Raw genomic sequence first — 17,885 nt, 5'->3', positions numbered from 1 at the left:
AGGCTCTTCTATTTCCAGAACTTACCAACTATTTCGAGTGTTTATAGTTCTCATATAGTTTCTACTTGTTTACAATTTTCTACTTTTCAGCGTCTCTCAGATGTATGTGAGTTTGTAGTTTACAGTCTCTCGCACACACATAGGCGTATAAGTAAATGTATCTGTGTGTGACATATCTCGGCTGCCTTATATATGTGTATACATGATTTGATTATTGACGTAAACATCGCTTAGCATCGCCTTAGTGATGGTATAGCTTAGGGATGCTAATATCCGTGACAATATATATTATTTAAATATTATTAAATGAATGCTCAAAAATAAAAAAAATAAAATAAAAATTCAGTAAAGTCCCTACGAAAATTGGTTGACAGCTCTTAAGGAGCAATCCTTATATACTAACGAGATTTAGTACATATGCATATGAATTTCCAAAAAATTGTTAACTAATCATCACTACATAGTATAAAACAAAGTTGCCTTTTCTGTCCCTTTGAATGCTTAAAACTTTAAAACTACGTAACGGATTTTGATGCGTTTTTTTAGTAGATAGGGTGATTGAAGAGGAAGGTTTATGTGTATAATAACATCCATTAAACAGTGGATAAATACTATTATTTTTGAAGTCCCTAATCTGTATATATATGTAAAAGAAAGTGGTGTTAGTTACACTATTTATAACTCAAGAAAGGATAAGCCGATTTGGTTGAAAATTGGTGGAGAGGTAGCTTGGGACAAGGAGACAGATACAGGATACTTTTTATCCTGTTCTGGCTAGGGCCTTGAGATCAAAACGTGGACCTGATTAATCCTTGGATGTGTTTGTACAATATGGGTATCAAATGGAAGCTGTTAATGAGTACTTTGATACGGTGTATCTTTCATACACCTGGATGACTGGGGTCTTGAGATATAGGCCAAAACGTGGACCCAGATACCCCTAGAATGTGTGTGTAATATGGATATCAAATGAAAGCTGTTGCTGAGGGCTTTAAATTAATTTTCATTGTGATATTCGATTTAGTCGCATCAACCTGGCAAAATTGATAAATATGCATGCGAAGCCGAAATAAAGACATAAATTAATAATACCCACATACCTACTTACATACGTCCTATTCGATTTGCCTGAAATTTGGTATATAAATTTGCCTATATTAGTATTTACGATCCTTTTTTCCGGGAAGTATACCAGAGACGGACTGGGACTGGGATTAGGACTAGGACCGGTACTGAGACTCGGAGTGGGACTGGGCTCGAAATGGGACTGGAACAAAATACATACCACTCTCTGGGACTGGCAATAAAGGATGAAGAAGAACTTGAGAGAAGAGAAAAGAGGGAAGGAGAAGGAGACTGAGAAATAGATAGAATGAGACGAAGATATAGATAGATGAAACGAAAAAGACGGAGCAAAAGGATTAAGAAAAAGTGAAAAGTGTTAGACGGAAAAAGCTTATTAAAATGTATGCAGATAAACCAAATTTAGGGCACAACAACGACTGCCGGGTCTGCTAGTTAAAAATAATTCTTAATAAGGTGGCCCTCTTGAGTTACTTCATATTTAATACTAGCAGGGTACCCGTCGTTGTTCGGGATGCGTATTTATATTAAAGTGGCCCTTATTTTTTTTTAAATAACGATATCTTAAGTCTTTAACTTAACAAATTTTAAAACATTTCTGCTAACCTAAATCACGAAACCATGTGCAGGCTCCGTTTATATAAAACAATATTTATTTTCCCACATTATCCCTCCTCCCCTTTTATTGCTTGGTCCATCCCACTTACTTTACTCTGTGCCTTTTTCTGGCGATCCCGTTCTTCTTATCTCGTGCTCAACCTCTTTTCGGTATTTTCTTCACTCTTCCCCCACATTTCTATTACCATATCTTATTTTCAGTTCTTTTGTCTAAGCTTACCGCTAAAGCATGCAATAAAATCAGTAAATATTGCTTCAATCGGTTAAAAGTTATAAGCCGTAACTTAAATACATATATGGATATACACACACACATTCAAAATATAAAACAGAAAATACTTACAGACCCTGTTGATATACCAGAGAATAAAAGAAAGTTTTTTTTATATATGGGTACATACATGTTTATTTCGCTTGCAACATCGTTGAGTTTGACAAAAAAAAACTACGTACACATTTTTAAAATTGTTAGTTTTTACAAATTAGAATAAATAATAATTTTTTTTTGAGTGAATAATTTTAAAAGAATTCATTTTGATAGCTTTTTACGACTTTCTAATTTTTAATTGTTGCATACATTAAGGCGAATTATATAAAACTGTTATAGAATAACTTATGCGCATACATAGACATATATAGCATTATGATTGTTATAAAAGTGAATGCCTACATACTTAGCACGCATAAAACAAAATTATTCCAAGCTCTTCAGTGCGAATGTATGTGTATGTGTGGAGAGTTAACTTGTAATACAAAATTTAACATTTTTAATGCTTATTTAAAAAAAGAATTGTTTTATAATGCTTCCTTATAAACAACGTTTGATGTGGAATTGTTAGGAACATAGACGATTAATTTGTCTGCTTCACTAACACGTGAGAGCGCCACGTAAAGCTGGCCATGAGAAAATCAACTGACAGTCAGATCAACGCCCACAACACTCATCGTCTGGCCTTGTGCTTTGTTGATTGTCATATCATAGCAAAGGCTCACCGGGAATTGAACATGTTTAAATCTAAAGGGAAAGTTGTTTGGTATAAGGGGGATACGTGGTATAAAGACTCTCTCTCCTCTGCCACTGCCTGTCAAAATGTCTGCTTCAATTATATTTTGTTTTAGAGAAACAACTTTAAGCCTCGTTCCATTGCACAATTTTGGTGGGCTTTGGTTACGCAACAGAATAATTGGTGCGCCGATGTTCAAGATAATTTTATGGGATGGAAGTCCAGGTGCACTAAGGCTATTTAAAAACTCCACAGGGAAATTTGTTGAGTCATCTTGCTCCAAAAATCTGTTGATTGAAAAGTATTCGACCTCCTCTCCCTGAATATCGTTGAGTATATACGAATTGATTTTCAAAACCTGGTCATTTCGTGGCATCAAGATAGCCCTCTCGCAAAGCCAAAAGTTATCATGACAGACTCCTAGATCATTATAAACAGTAGAAATAAGTTCTTGCAAAGAATGTACGGTACCGCACAAATTATCGGGCAGTGTAGTTTTGCCCTCTTCTTCGGGGTATGTACCATTTCCAATCTTTAGTAAAGTTTCGGAGAAGTTCTGCGCATTTATGTTGCCTCCGATTCGAGCGCGCATATTTTCAGTTAAATGCATTCTTTTAATGTTACACCATAAATATGAGCTTTTCAAACACGCTCGTATTTCATCTGCTCTTGTACCGCGTGGCATGACCGGTAGTATATGCCGAAAATCTCCAAAAAAGAGAAAAGTAACACCACCCATAACTTGGTCATTTTGGCGTATATCCCTCAGCGTTCTGTCCACAGCTTCTACGGCTGTCCGGTTCGCCATGGTGCATTCATCCCATATTACCAACACACAGGTCACTCGCCCGAATACCAGCTGGTAATGTCAATACCTTAGAGCCCAATTACATACAACTTTGAGAACTTTGACAGAAGTTGCGCTCCCATTGCTATCACACGGTCCTGTCAAAAAAAGTTTGTGGAACGTAAGGTTGAGAAAAATTTTGAGCCATGAGCAAAAAACGAAGAGCTCATCTGTCAAAGTTGCACAAAGTTGTATGTATTTCGGCCATAACACGTAAAACTTGGAAGGATCCACTTCCATACAAAGTTGCTCTACGTTCCACGAACTTTGTATGGAAATGACAACTCCAAAGTATGTAATTATGTAATTGAGCCATTAGTTACTGGTAAAATTGCTTGGGGTTCAAAAAAACGTTTCTTCAGATGAGGCTACCAAAATTGAACTACATCATCCGAATGCACCTCCCAAATAGCAATAGGTTGAGTTTACCAATATGTAATTAAAAATATTCAGGGTATTCGTTTAAAGTCGTATATGCCTCGAAAAGCTCATATAATAGTGTAAACCTCGCATATATTTCTGTGGCAACAAATCATAACAACTTAAGTCGAGTTACGAAATTATACCAGTTGAAATTTCCTCCATCGATTTTTTAACAGAAAACTGCTTCATAACTTAGCCAAACGTATTAGATTTAATGGTCTAGAAACCAAATAATATAAAACCGATCAAAGTTCTACAAAACTAAGCTTTTTTGTTACTAAAAACCGGCAGAAGAAATTCTGATTGGTCTAATTTCTTAACTTGACTTAAGTTGTTATGATTTGCTGCCACAGATTTATTTATTTAAACGAATACATTAATTGATTAACAATAAAAATTAAAGGAAAAACAATTTGTACTCACCAGTTTAGAATTCACTTAGAACAATACAACTGCACAACACAAAATACAACTGCACAACAGAACTTCTTCAAACAACTAAAATTTATGTCCAGCTAAAATTTATAAAACCTCAAAAAATCAAAGAAGAAAATCACAGCTACTTTGATGAAATTTTTTCCATGAAAACTGGTAATAACGCTTGTCAACAGAACTTTGCGCCACCTGTCAGCGAATAGATAAATCGAATTGCACCAAAAAGTTTCAGTCCCTGATTAACGCGTGTAAAAGGTTAAAAATCTTAGCTAAAAGTATTTCATGTTGTAGGTAAATTTATAGATTTTGGAGCAAATACATTTTTACCGATAACTCAGTTATCGATTAATTTATCGAAATATCACAAAATTCAAATGAAACCTGTGACCTTCCTCTATTGTTTGATGCCCATATTGTACGCATATTTAGAGGTTTTAGGTAACCTCAGTTTAACCGATTATCGTAATATGGCAGCGTGAAATATTTTTTTTTGGTACGCCACTGTATCTATTTATGAATTTGATTTTTAATTTATATGAAATTGAAAAAAAACTTTGCAAAGGCATTCTTTGATATTTGTTTGGAAACTAAGTGCATTTTCCTTCATTTTTCAAAAAAAAAAAATCGTTAAAAGTAGCTTAATTATAGCTTAAACAACTATATTTTTTTGTTTCTCACGCGATTTTAATGAAATAAGTTCTAGACTCCCTTCTGGATTACAGGCCATCCATCTGTAAAAGTCTCATAAAAATACATTTGTTAGTTTCCGAGATTATCGGTATCATACAGACAAACAGACAAACCGACAAACAGACAAACAGAAAAAAGTGGTGCCGATGGATTCCACGACATTCCAAACGTCAAGTACACTAATTTTGTTTTTTTTTCAGAAATCTTGGATGTACATACACGATTTTCTAGAGATTTATTATAGTATAGATTATAATATTCAATTCTGTGTATATCTGCTGTGTCACAATGTTGCCACCTGTTAGAATTAATATTTGAGAGTTACTTGTATGGGTATGAGTCAGTAGGTATTGTAGCCAGTCCAAAAAAAAAAAATCATAAAGAGTAGCTGTCTAAAGTTGCCACCTAATATTAACGTACATATATATTCTTGTTTATCTCCTGCTATCTTGGAAACGACTTTGCCTATTTCGATAAAGTTTTTATTATCGATATTAGAGAAAAATTGCAAAGTATACAAACGGCGATGGTTACTAGGACATGTTTCTCAATTTTACTTCTTCATAAGCTAGCTTCTCGGAAGCTACATTGCATAAAGAATTAGTATGTACCTAAAATGATGAATAAAAGGAATAGCAACAAAGTCAATATTTAGAGACCAATTGCAAAGCGAGCAGCGGGGCATTCATATGGCTGAGTGGTTAAAGGCATCTGCCTTTACATTGGTATGAATGTTCGAGATTCGAGTTCAATACTCAGCTCCCGAGAAGCTAGCTGATGAAGAAGTGAAATTGAGAAACATGTCCTAGTAACCATGGCATTTGTAAACTTTACAATTTTTCTCTAATATCAATAAAAAAAACAATTGTATAAAGCAATATGAGCAAGTCTCGCTAACTAGATACAGATGATAAAGCTTTTAGTACAAATAATACGCTACATTCCAAGTTCTCTTACTAAGGCGTTGCACTTTGGATGTTTTTTTTTTTTTTTTTTTGATGTTCCTACAAGGTTGCAAGTTGCTTCCAATTTTTATATTTCTTAAAAGCGAATATTGTAAAATGAGTATCAAAGAATGGTATTTTAAGCCGTATTTCGGTAGAAATAGTTCTAAAATGGGTTTTCACCTACAAACACAAAAAAAAAACAAACTAACCTAAATTAAGAAAAACATCTCTAAACAAATTTTTTTTAGATTGGGCACAATTTAAGTTGAATGAGCATGTGTTTCTTTCTAATTTTTGTATAAAACTTTTTATTAATTTGGGGAAAAAGTATTCTTCATTATTTTTCAATCAGGAATACTTGATTGAATATTTTTCAGAATATTTTCATGTACGAGTTAGCTTAGCTAATAAGAGCACTCGACTGTAAAATTGAGCATGTTTACTAAAAATGGGCTGCCGTTACAGCTACAAAATATAATGTTTTTAAACGGTTTTATTTAGCTTGACTTGTTGAAAGAAAACTTAAATATTGAACGTGTAAAATACGCTTTCTCAACATGTACTTATTATTGTCAGATGTCACATGTAAACACAGCCAACATTGCTATGAATAAAGTTTCATCTCTTCCGTTTTAACTTGTAACCAAGAATACACGCTTTTTGCTAGAAGTCTCTGCCAGAGCAGTTACCACGCTAACAGGTTATGGGCCTTTGCTACGCAAGTTGATTCTAGGCCATCCTTCTATTTATTCGGTTGAAAAAGTTCTGGCGCGTTATTTTAATTCGAGAAAAAAATGATGTCGAACGTATTTTCTGTGTCCGTAGAGCGACTTCGAGGTCGTGAGAACTTTGACGTCCGGAAAAGCCAGGCGAAATCATATTTGGTGATCAAGGGCCACTGGAAAATGGTCGAAAAAGGTTTGCCTGGGAGTGCAACAGACGCCGATCGTGATGCTAATGAAAAACCATTGGCTGAAATCACGATGTTGGTCGAACCAAATAATTTTGGACATTTTGCCGATAAACATACAGCAAAAGACGCGTGGGATGCACTCATGGAAGCCTATGAAGACAAAGGTTTGACGCGAAAGGTTGAACTCTTAAAACAGTTGGTACAACTCAAGCTGTCGGATTGTGAATCTATGCAAATGTATGTAAATTCAATGATTATGACTGCTTTTAAGGTTAGAAACGCAGGTCTGAAAATCGATGACGAGCTGACTGCATCGCTTATGCTAGCAGGCCTGCCTAATGAGTTTCAAGCACTAGTACTTGCCGTTGAAAACTCAAAGAAAACGCTGACTGTAGACGCTGTGAAAAATCTGCTTCTGCAAGATGCCAAATTTGATGCAAAGCAAGGTGTTGAAAATGCCTTGTACACCAAATCGAAAACATTTGCAAAAATTCGCTGTCATTCGTGTAAACAATTAGGACACATAAGCCGAAACTGCCGTAAGAAAACAGCAAGGGACGAAAAATCAAAACAAAACACTCAAAAAAGTCAAGTTTTGTTTGCTTCATCGCTTTATGCGAATATTCGCAATAATGAAGACTGGTATGTAAACTCCGGATGTTCTCAACATATGGTAAAAAGTAAAGAATTGATGACAAATCAGAAAAGTGTAAAAAACAAGAGTGTTGTTGTAGCGAATAATAGCAAAATTGCTGTTGAATGCACAGGCGATGTGCAGATTTCGTTACCTGTTAAAAATCAGAATACGAAGGCAACCATAAAGAATGCTGAATATGTTCCTAGCCTGTGTGCAAATTTGTTATCAGTGATCCAGTTGACAGACAACGGGAAAGAGGTTAGGTTTAAAGGTAATGGATGTGAAATATTCGACGAAAATAAACAGTTGATTGCAAGTGCAAACAAAACAAATGGTTTGTACCGTCTGAACTGCGCACCAAGCAATAGTATAGCAATGACCGTGAAAAACTACGACCTTTGGCATAGGCGATTGGGACATGTTTGCCGCGAAAGTGTCACAGCTATCCAAAATGCTTCTGATGGTATCAAAATTTCGTCGGGTGAAGGCAGCAAATGTGTGGTCTGTATAAAAGGCAAACAGACGCGAACATCGCACAACGAAAAAGGGAGGCATGCTACACAGCTGTTAGAGCTAATACACAGTGACATAATGGGACCACTAAATGTGCCTTCATTCTCTGGTGCGCGCTATTTGTTAACGTTTGTAGATTACTATTCCAGGAAAGTGTTTGCTACCCCAATTAAGTCGAAAGCCGAAGCTTTCAGAGAATTCGTTAAGTTCAAAACTTTAGCTGAAAATCAATGCTCGCAAACTATAAAAGTCCTTCGGACAGACAACGGGCGTGAGTATGTTAACGAAAAATTTAGTAAATTTCTTACAGAAAATGGCATTATCCACCAAAAAACAACACCCTACACACCGGAACAGAATGGCGTTGCCGAAAGGCTCAATCGAACTATCACTGAAAGAGTCAGATGCATGCTCCTCGATGCAAATTTGGAAGACAGATTCTGGGCTGAGGATCGGCATCCTGAGGATCGGCATACTGCAGCGTATCTATTGAACCGTACGCCGTGCAGAGGCAACGATGTTAGTCCAGAAGAGTTGTGGTCCGGTCAGAGACCAAACTTGAAGCACATCAAGATTTTTGGATGTAAGGCAATGGCTCACATAGCCAAAGAAAAGCGCAGTAAGTTACAAGCTAAATCACGAGAATGTATTTTGGTTGGCTACAGTACTGAATCAAAGGCATACCGGCTGTACGACCCTGTAACGAAAAATATTATAATCAGTTGTGATGTGGTCTTTCTTGAAAATCAAACTAATAATAGTCCACATACTGCAGTTGGAAAGTCAAATATTGTTAATTTGTGGCTTCCTGAAACAACTCCGATTGCCAATTCAGGGATGGGAAATGTAGAAGAATTGCCAACAGAATACGATAGCCGAGCAACTATGGACGACAGCAACCAATCACAAAATGATGGCGACTCCACTGTTGAATTTTTATCAACTGACAGCGATGATACGTTTGTCCCAGAACATGATATTACCGCTGAGGTCTATGAACAAATCCGGCGTTCCGAGCGATTAGAGAATGCACCACGACCAAATTACAACTTCTGCGCTACTGGGTATGTAACATCAGATCCAAACACTCTGGAAGAAGCGATGGCAAGCCATGAGCGTGATCTTTGGCAAGCAGCAATGCGTGAGGAAATGGAATCACATAAGATCAACGGCACCTGGAATTTGTCCGAGCTACCTGTTGGTAAGAAAGCTATCCCATCAAAATGGGTATTTAAGACAAAAGGAAATTGCGATGGAAACCCTGTGCGCCATAAAGCCAGGCTTGTGGTTAAAGGTTTCAACCAAAAGCAGGGCGTTGATTACGACGAGACTTTCGCGCCAGTTGCGCGATATACCTCGATTAGGTTTTTACTCGCCTTAGCAGTCAAATATGTTCTGATCGTCTATCAGATGGATGCTGTAACTGCCTTTTTGAATGGCGATCTTGAGCAAGAGATATTCATGATTCAGCCGAGTGGCTTTGATGATGGCTCAGGTCGTGTGTGCAAGCTGCAAAAATCGCTATATGGTCTGAAGCAGTCCAGTCGCGTTTGGAACATAAAGCTGAATTCAACTCTAGTAAATTTCGGTTTGCAGCGCAGTAATGTCGACCAATGCGTGTACTTTCTCATTTCTGACAACAAAATGCTGTTTGTTGCAGTCTACGTGGATGATGTCATCCTCTTAGCTAACGATACAGAACTGCTTAACAAACTTAGAGACACGCTTTCTAAAACCTTCAAAATGAAGGATCTGGGTATAGCATCGTCAGTTTTGGGTATCCGTATTACTCAAAATGTGAAAGAAGGAGTAATGAAGATCGACCAGTCCCGCTATATTGCCGATGTAATTCGACGCTTCGGCATGGACGAGTGCAATCCGGTAAGCACACCCCTCGACGTCAACCAAAAGCTATCCGAAGAGATGTGCCCAACTAATGGCGACGACAAAAAGGAGATGGCTAGTGTGCCATACATGCAAGCCATTGGATGTCTGCTGTTTGCAGCTCAAGTCACCCGACCTGATATATGCTACGCCGTTAACTTGCTTAGTCGATACAGTACAAATCCAGGGAAGGCTCATTGGACTGCAGTAAAGAGGGTACTACGCTACCTCAAAGGAACTCTCGACAAGGGTTTAGTATACAAAAGGAGTTCGGATGACATAATTGGTTTTTGCGACGCCGACTGGGCAAATGACGTAAGTAACCGCCGCTCAACAACTGGGTATGTTTTTTTATTTCAGAATGCAGCAATTTCTTGGGCTACCAAAAGGCAGCGTACGATAGCTTTGTCAACCACTGAGGCTGAATTAATGTCAATGGTGGCTGCGGTTCAAGAGTCAATCTGGCTTAAGCGTTTAGAAATGGAGTTAGTGCACAGAGCTTCTAAAACAATGACCTTGTTTTGCGACAACAAAAGCGCTATACATATAGCTGAAAACAACTCGTATTCAAGCCGGACAAAACATGTCGATATCAAATCAAAGTTTATCCATGAAAAACTTAAAGATGGGCAAATAACTCTACAATACATTGGAACGGACAAAATGCTAGTCGATATATTTACAAAAGCATTGTTTGCTCCAAAACTAAAACAATTTTCAAATGAATTTGGATTAATGTAATTTTTCATCTTAGCATAAGCAAAATCCTTTATATATTTTTAGATTGCACAACGTTGCCTAAACTGATTTCGATGTATGGTAAAACGTACTTATTATATATTGTTTAAAAACTTGAATTGCGCTTGAATGAAATGTAATATTTAATTTAGGGAAGGTGTTGAAAGAAAACTTAAATATTGAACGTGTAAAATACGCTTTCTCAACATGTACTTATTATTGTCAGATGCCACATGTAAACACAGCCAACATTGCCATGAATAAAGTTTCATCTCTTCCGTTTTAACTTGTAACCAAGAATACACGCTTTTTGCTAGAAGTCTCTGCCAGAGCAGTTACCACGCTAACATGACTTAGTATTGACGTTGTGAACGAATTTTGTAATTGAAATTTAAGTAACTTCCCGATAAGCTACAAGCTTGAAACTTGGAATATAGTTCAGAACCCGATGACGATGCAATAATAAGAAACAAATCGCCGCTAGGTGGCGCAAGGATCGAGATATTCGCAAAAATCGTATTTGTGGTCCGATTTGTCTCATATTTGGAACACATAATACAAAAAAGAATACAAATCGACCTATGAAAAAAATCGCAGCTAGGTGGCGCATGGATCGAGATATTCACAAAAATCGTATTTGTGGCCCGATCTGGCTCATGTTTGGAACACATTATGCATATAAGAATAGAAAGCGACCTATGAAAAAAAATCGCCGCTAGGCGGCGCAAGGATCGAGATATTTACAAAAATCGTATTTGTGGTCCGATTTGGCTCATATTTGGAACACATAATACATACAAGAATAGAAAGCGACCTATGTAAAAAAATCGCCGCTAGGTGGCGCAAGGATCGAGATATTTACAAAAATCGTATTTGTGATCCGATTTGGCTCATATTTGGAACACATAATACATGCAAGAATAAAAAGCGACTTATGAAAAAAAATCGCTGGTAGGTGGCGCAAGGATCGAGACATTCACAAAAATCGTATTTGTGGTCCGATTTGGCTCATGTTTGGAACACATAATACATATAAGAATAGAAAGCGACCTATGCTGCCTGATTTGGCTCATATTTGGAACAAATATTGCTTGCAGTCCGGTAGAAGTGATATCAAAATATTTTGGAGTTGGAGGAGGGACAAGCATACGTGGCGCAGAGTCGAGTAAAGTCTTTGGAAGGATTGTGTATTGAGGAACTAGGTTGTAACAAATTGTCAGGAAATACTCTTTGTAATAATGAGTCACTAAATGAACTAAATAATATGATAAATAATAGGCAATTAAATAAAGACCAAAAACTTGAAAATAAAATAATTAAAAAAAAATTTTAAGTCAAACGGTTTCATTGAAAACAATACTTACATGAAGTAATAATAATAGGAAAAGCTAGAAAATAATTAGGTAGGTCTTAGGTACTAGTCATCATACACCTCATCAATCTAGAGCGTTGATCAGACAATTAAATAAAAGCGTTGGGCGCGTGAAATTTCTATTGATAGCCATAAGTAAACCAAACTGAAACTTAATCAGGTTATGCTACGCCTCACATTTTTAGAAATTTCACCGATACCAAATAAAAAAAAACACAAAATATGCTCAATCAAAATTTTATTGGGTAGAGCTGCCGTCTACTCTTATTATATATTTTAACATAATCAAGAAACAGACCCAGCAGCCGTGGTTTTGCTACAACTTTTGTTTGTCATCATTATTTTTAAGAAATTGTTCTCCCTTACTCCCCCCTCCCGGCAACTTCATCTTATACCTCACGCCCCTTACCGTTTGCTCGCTTTTACCTCTTCCGTTTTTTTCTTTCTCTTCCGATCTTTCAATGTCCACATATCTCTATCTAGCTTCCTCTACGTGTTTTTACAACGCTCGCTCTATCCCTATTAATATCGTTCGATCTCTTTCTCTGTATATTAATTTCCTTCCCTGCATACACACATGGGTAGGTATGCTAGAGAATGCTATGCTTCTTCACGATTTGATCTCATTCATTGTGTGAGGAGGAGAAATGCTCCCGTCTTTGACTAAATGACTCACAGCGAACAACCACACAATGTGTGGTAAAAGGAATCAACCAAATAACAATCCCCCTTTTTTGATTTCTCTACTTCCATCTTGAAAATAACCCTTCCACAAAGGTTAGCTTTAATATTCAATAAAGCGTTTTGAAATCTTTCCAACACCTTGTTACCTTTTTGCCTATCCCTATTTCCTGCTGTTTTATTTGTTCACAGATATTTTCAAGTCCACAGTTGATCTGCTATTTATTATATGAAATTCAACTAATACACATACATTTAACTTCTTAATACATTTTTTCATTTCTTCTCATTTCTCACAGACGATTCTACGAAAAATATCGCTCACAGCCTTACTTGCCATTTACCTCACAATTTGCGAAGCTGTTGTTGTCAATTCACGACGAGAGAACTTCAACACATATGGGCCTCCACCACGACCAGCACCCCAATATGGGCCGCCACCACAACAGCACCAACCACATCGTGAATATGGCGTACCACAACAAATACCATTCCGTGAGTATGGGCCACCGGCGCTTAAATATGGACCGCCAAAGTTTATCAGCGGTGGTGGAGGAGGAGGTGGCAGCAGTAGCAATAGCATAAAAAGTGGTTTCAATGAGCAAATAAAAGCATATTTTGGAGTACCAAAACCGTTTTATGGTCCACCACATATTCAACATAAACCAGCAGCTAATTATGGTCAGCCACAGCCACAATACGGTCCACCTCCACGACCAGCCCCTCAGTACGGGCCACCTCCACCAAAACCAGCACCACAATACGGTCCACCACCACCAAAACCAGCACCCCAATATGGGCCGCCGCCACGTCCCAGCTATGGTCCACCACCACAGTCACTACCCTTAACACAGCCTGCACCCCTCTTTAAGCCAGAACATTCGCCAGCTAGCTCTTATGGACCACCGCCATCAGGCCCACTTAATTTTGCACCCAAACCTGTTTATGGTCCACCAAAACAGTCATACGGACCACCACCATTACCATTAGGCATTACAGGTCCGGGTTCAGTGCCTGCCAATTTCAATAAAGGCCAAGAGACCACGATTATATTGACAAGTGGGGGCGGTTCATCCGGCGGTCATCAACATGGCGGTCACGGTGGTGGCGGTGGCTTTCATGGTGGTGGTAGCTTTAATGGCGGACCAGTGAAGCAGGTACAAATTCAGATCGATGCTACGGGTCACACGCATAGCGTAAGCGGTTCTCAAGCACCATTCCACACGTCATGCGATGGCTGGAAACCCATACCTTCACCTGCAGGCATATATGTAGAAGGCAACAATATCGAAACACAATCCGGTTACAGTCAAGTCGCCCAAGGTAGCTTTGGCACACAGTATAGTGGCAGTAGTGGTGGTAGTTCCTTAGGTAGCTCTGGTGGTGGCGGCAGCATTATCGATGGCCTGACCGATGAACAACTTGTCGCTGTAGCATTACAATCGGGTAGCTTTGATACACATATACGTGGACCTGATCGTCCACCATCCGGTCAAGGTGGTGATTACAGGCAGCAGAGTTTTAACTCTATTGATTCGGATGTACTGCAGGTGAGTAGCATAACTTTTTTTTTTTTAGGGATAGCAAGTTATTGTCATTGGTAACGCCAATGTAACAGATGTTCCCCAAAAAATTCTTTATAACACCGGCTACCAAAAATATTTATTGACCCTTTCATTTCGGTTTTTCCTATTTGTCTTGATATTTTTAATTTCTAAAACAGAGATTACACAGGTAAATAAAAGTTTCGAAGCAAAAATAACCTGGAGGAAAAACTTTTTTCTGGGGGAAATAAATAATTAAAAAAATAACTGTTATTTTACAAGTGAAATAAAAAACTCAAAAAATAACTATTATTTTCCATGCGAAAAAAAATCTTTACAAAATGACTGTTTTCCCATTCGAAATTAGAAACTTAAAAAATAAAAATTTTTTTCAAGCGAAGTAAAAACTCCAAAAATTATTATTAGAAATAACTTTTATTTTCCCAGCGAAAAATTAAGAAACGCTAAGCTTTGTTTTTCCTTTCTCACCTCTATAGATTGCGCTTGGCCTAGGCGATGATTCGTACAGTAAACCACCATCAGATTCTTATGCGCCTGGCTCCATACATGCACAAAAGCACCACAACAGCTTTGGCGGTGTTGACGATGGATTAGTACCACCACCTCAAGGCGACCTCAACAACCAGGGTCCACCGCCGTCAGTAGATAGCTATGGACCACCACCCAGTGGAAACTATTTACCGCCACCGCCGCACGGAAACTACGGACCACCGCAACACGCAGCACCAGGTGATAACTATGGTCCTCCTCCACCTCCAGTACAACAGTCAGCTAATGTGATTATACAAGAACAACATTCATCCGCTGCTTCCTCATCCTCATCCTCTTCACAAGCTGGTCTGCATTATGGCACACAATCTGGTAATGTTTTAAACATTCCCACACACGGCGCATCACAACCCAGCCGTCCAGTTACATATCGTCCACCCGTGCCTCAGGGTCTTTTAGAATCGATTGGTGCTGTTGTGCAACACCAAGACAAATTTGGTATAAAACCTCCAACGCAGCCACCTACTTATATTCCACCAGCTGCAAAGGAGATAGCAGAAAATGGACTAAGTAATATTGGCTCAGAGTATGGTCCACCACCACCACCACTACCGGCACCAGCACCAGCAGCGCAATTGAATGTACCACTCGGTGTAATTGAGCAGCAATTGCCACAATATCAACCGCCGCAAGCTTTCGTACAGGTAAATCAACAACAACATTACAAAGCACAAAATATACAACACTCTCACCAACAGCAACAACAAAAGTTTCATCAGTCACAGTTTCAATATTTACCACCTTTGCAGGAACAACGCGATAATACAATAAACCAATATGGACCACCGTTGGCACCACCACCACCACCACCACAGCACCAGCAGCAATATTTGCCGCCACAACAACAACAGTCAGCTGCATTCCAGCTCCCACCTCCACCACCGCCATCGCAAGAATACCTACCACCTCCAGTTAACACCGGCCCAGTGACTTTCCAGCAACATAATGGTGCTACCTCTAGCGCACATTTCGAAAATGCTTACGCATCATCACAACATAGCGAACAATTCATACACACACAAGCGTCAGCACTGCAGCAGGAACCACGTTACACACAAGTGCATAATTGCGGCCAAGGACCAAATCTTGTTACGGCCAACTATCAATTACAAAGTCAAAACCAATATCAACACCAACAACAACAACAACAGCAACAGTACTACCAACAACAACAGTTCCAACAACAACATAACCAAGAGCAGCAGCAGTACGCGGCAGCGTCAAACTCAATATCTAGTAATTCGGCTAATGCCTACAATGCCATCTCGCAAAGCATTCCTGTAGCCGAAAGGCATACACAATTTATCGAGCAACAACCCACCGATAGCTATGGATTGCCACCGTCTGGTAATAGCATCGATTATGATGGTTACGCTTCACAAAAGTCATCAGTTGCCGCTCTACCAGATGGCACCAATCCACAAGATCTCCCCGGACTCGATGGTCTCAATTTGGTTTCAGCACAAAAATCCGAGTCCATTCAACTATCGCCTGAGCAGGTCAATGGTGCAGCGCACCACCAACATTCACAGTCTTTTGAGCTGGACATAACCGGTAATGGCGCAAAGTCGCAACAGGCACTACAGTCGGCTCATCATGAGGAGATACTATCAGAAGGTTTACTGCAGTCAATTTTAACAGCTATTGAAAAACCGCAATCCAAAGGCCTCCAACATCAACATGCCATGCAAGTGGTGTCCAATCAACAAAACGATCTCTACGGCCATGACGCGCAAAGTCGCTCTGATATAGATATACACGAAGATGCCACAATGGACGATGAAAATGAACCCGAAGTGGAAGAATCTAATAAAGTAGAGATGCAAGTGGATGCCGATGGCGAGGAAGTGGCGACGGTGCAAGAGTTCAAGCCAATAGTTCCAGAAGAAGTGGATGACCAAGATCAAGCGAAGCATTAGCAGCAAGCAAAAAGATAGGCAGAACGTCGGTTGTTGAAAACGAGTCACAAAATGGTTGTTGTAATAACAGGGTTTTAGTATGTACATATATATAAAAAAATCTATAAGCGATGCTAGTTAAAATTTATGTAAATCGATGTCAAATACTAAATAATTTATTTTTTTAAAGCTTACAGCAAATACGCAACCTCTATATGTGTAGTGTTGCCATTAGATTTTAAACGCTATTTTAACGCACATTTTTTGTAGTTTTTTTTTTTTTTTTGTATAAAAGTGCGTTCTTCACATGTCTCATATTTCACCAATTATGCATTATTTAATTTTCATTAAAGTTGCCATATATTGTTGTAAATAAAATTTGGCCTCTGTGCAGCGAAACTTTATCAAGTACTTGCACTTTATTTAAGTAACGACGTATGGCGAAAAAATGCGAGTTTCACTTCATTAAATAAATATTAAATAAATTACTTTTAATTATTTATGAAATAAATTTAGATGTAAATTATAAATTATAGTTTTAAAACGATATTTGTAATTATTTATTTATGTATAATAAACAAAATCGAAAAAAAATTATTACAGGGGTTCTTTTCAGTTTCTCTTAAACACATAACAATTGAATATTCAATTATTATAAGCCAGTGTTAAGCTCATGAATTCTTAAATATGGAGTTTTTGGAATGAAGTTGAAAAAAATTCTGAAAATAAGTCCAAGAGACGAGGTAAGGTGCACACAGCAGCATTTCAATCAAGTTGAAAAAAATTGAACTGTTTCTTGCGACAGAGTCGCCCTAAAATTTTCATAAAACAGACATCGTACAGATCATTTTTGCTGAACATAGTCCAGCACGTCTGAGTTATATTTTATAGGCACTTTAAGTTACGGGGGTGACAAGGAGTCTTTCATCAAGTTGTAAAAAATGTGGAGGTTATACCACTTTGGTATTGTAGAGAATATTGTACAAAGCTCTAAGCTAACACTTCAACTCTCCACGATTAGAACTTCGCTTAACCGCTGAAGCAAATTTTGGTTGTTTCGTAACACGTCACGTCAGCACCAAGGCAGG

At 38.2% G+C, this 17,885-nt stretch overlaps 1 protein-coding gene across 5 annotated transcripts in view; it reads left to right on the top strand.

The window, feature by feature from the left end:
• Positions 1–17,394, top strand: part of LOC137251402 (uncharacterized) — an 80,116-nt gene extending 62,722 nt beyond the window's left edge. Inside the window, exons 2-4 of one of the 5 annotated variants that reach the window (XM_067785892.1) lie at positions 13,085–14,335; positions 14,827–15,543; positions 15,649–17,394. In XM_067785892.1, coding sequence (XP_067641993.1) covers positions 13,085–14,335; positions 14,827–15,543; positions 15,649–16,818 — 3,138 coding nt within the window. In that variant the 3' untranslated portion in view covers positions 16,819–17,394. Of the gene's footprint in view, positions 1–13,084; positions 14,336–14,826 lie in introns of all 5 variants that reach the window. The other 4 variants (XM_067785891.1, XM_067785890.1, XM_067785889.1 and 1 more) reach the window with 4 other exon arrangements.
• Positions 17,395–17,885: the final 491 nt, after the last annotated feature.

The sequence above is a fragment of the Eurosta solidaginis genome, chromosome 4 (genome assembly GCF_040869045.1).
Source record: "Eurosta solidaginis isolate ZX-2024a chromosome 4, ASM4086904v1, whole genome shotgun sequence".
In the NCBI taxonomy this organism is placed as follows: Eukaryota; Metazoa; Arthropoda; class Insecta; order Diptera; family Tephritidae; genus Eurosta; species Eurosta solidaginis.
Note: the sequence above shows the minus strand (reverse complement) of the source record. Positions and strands in the feature narration are given on the sequence as shown.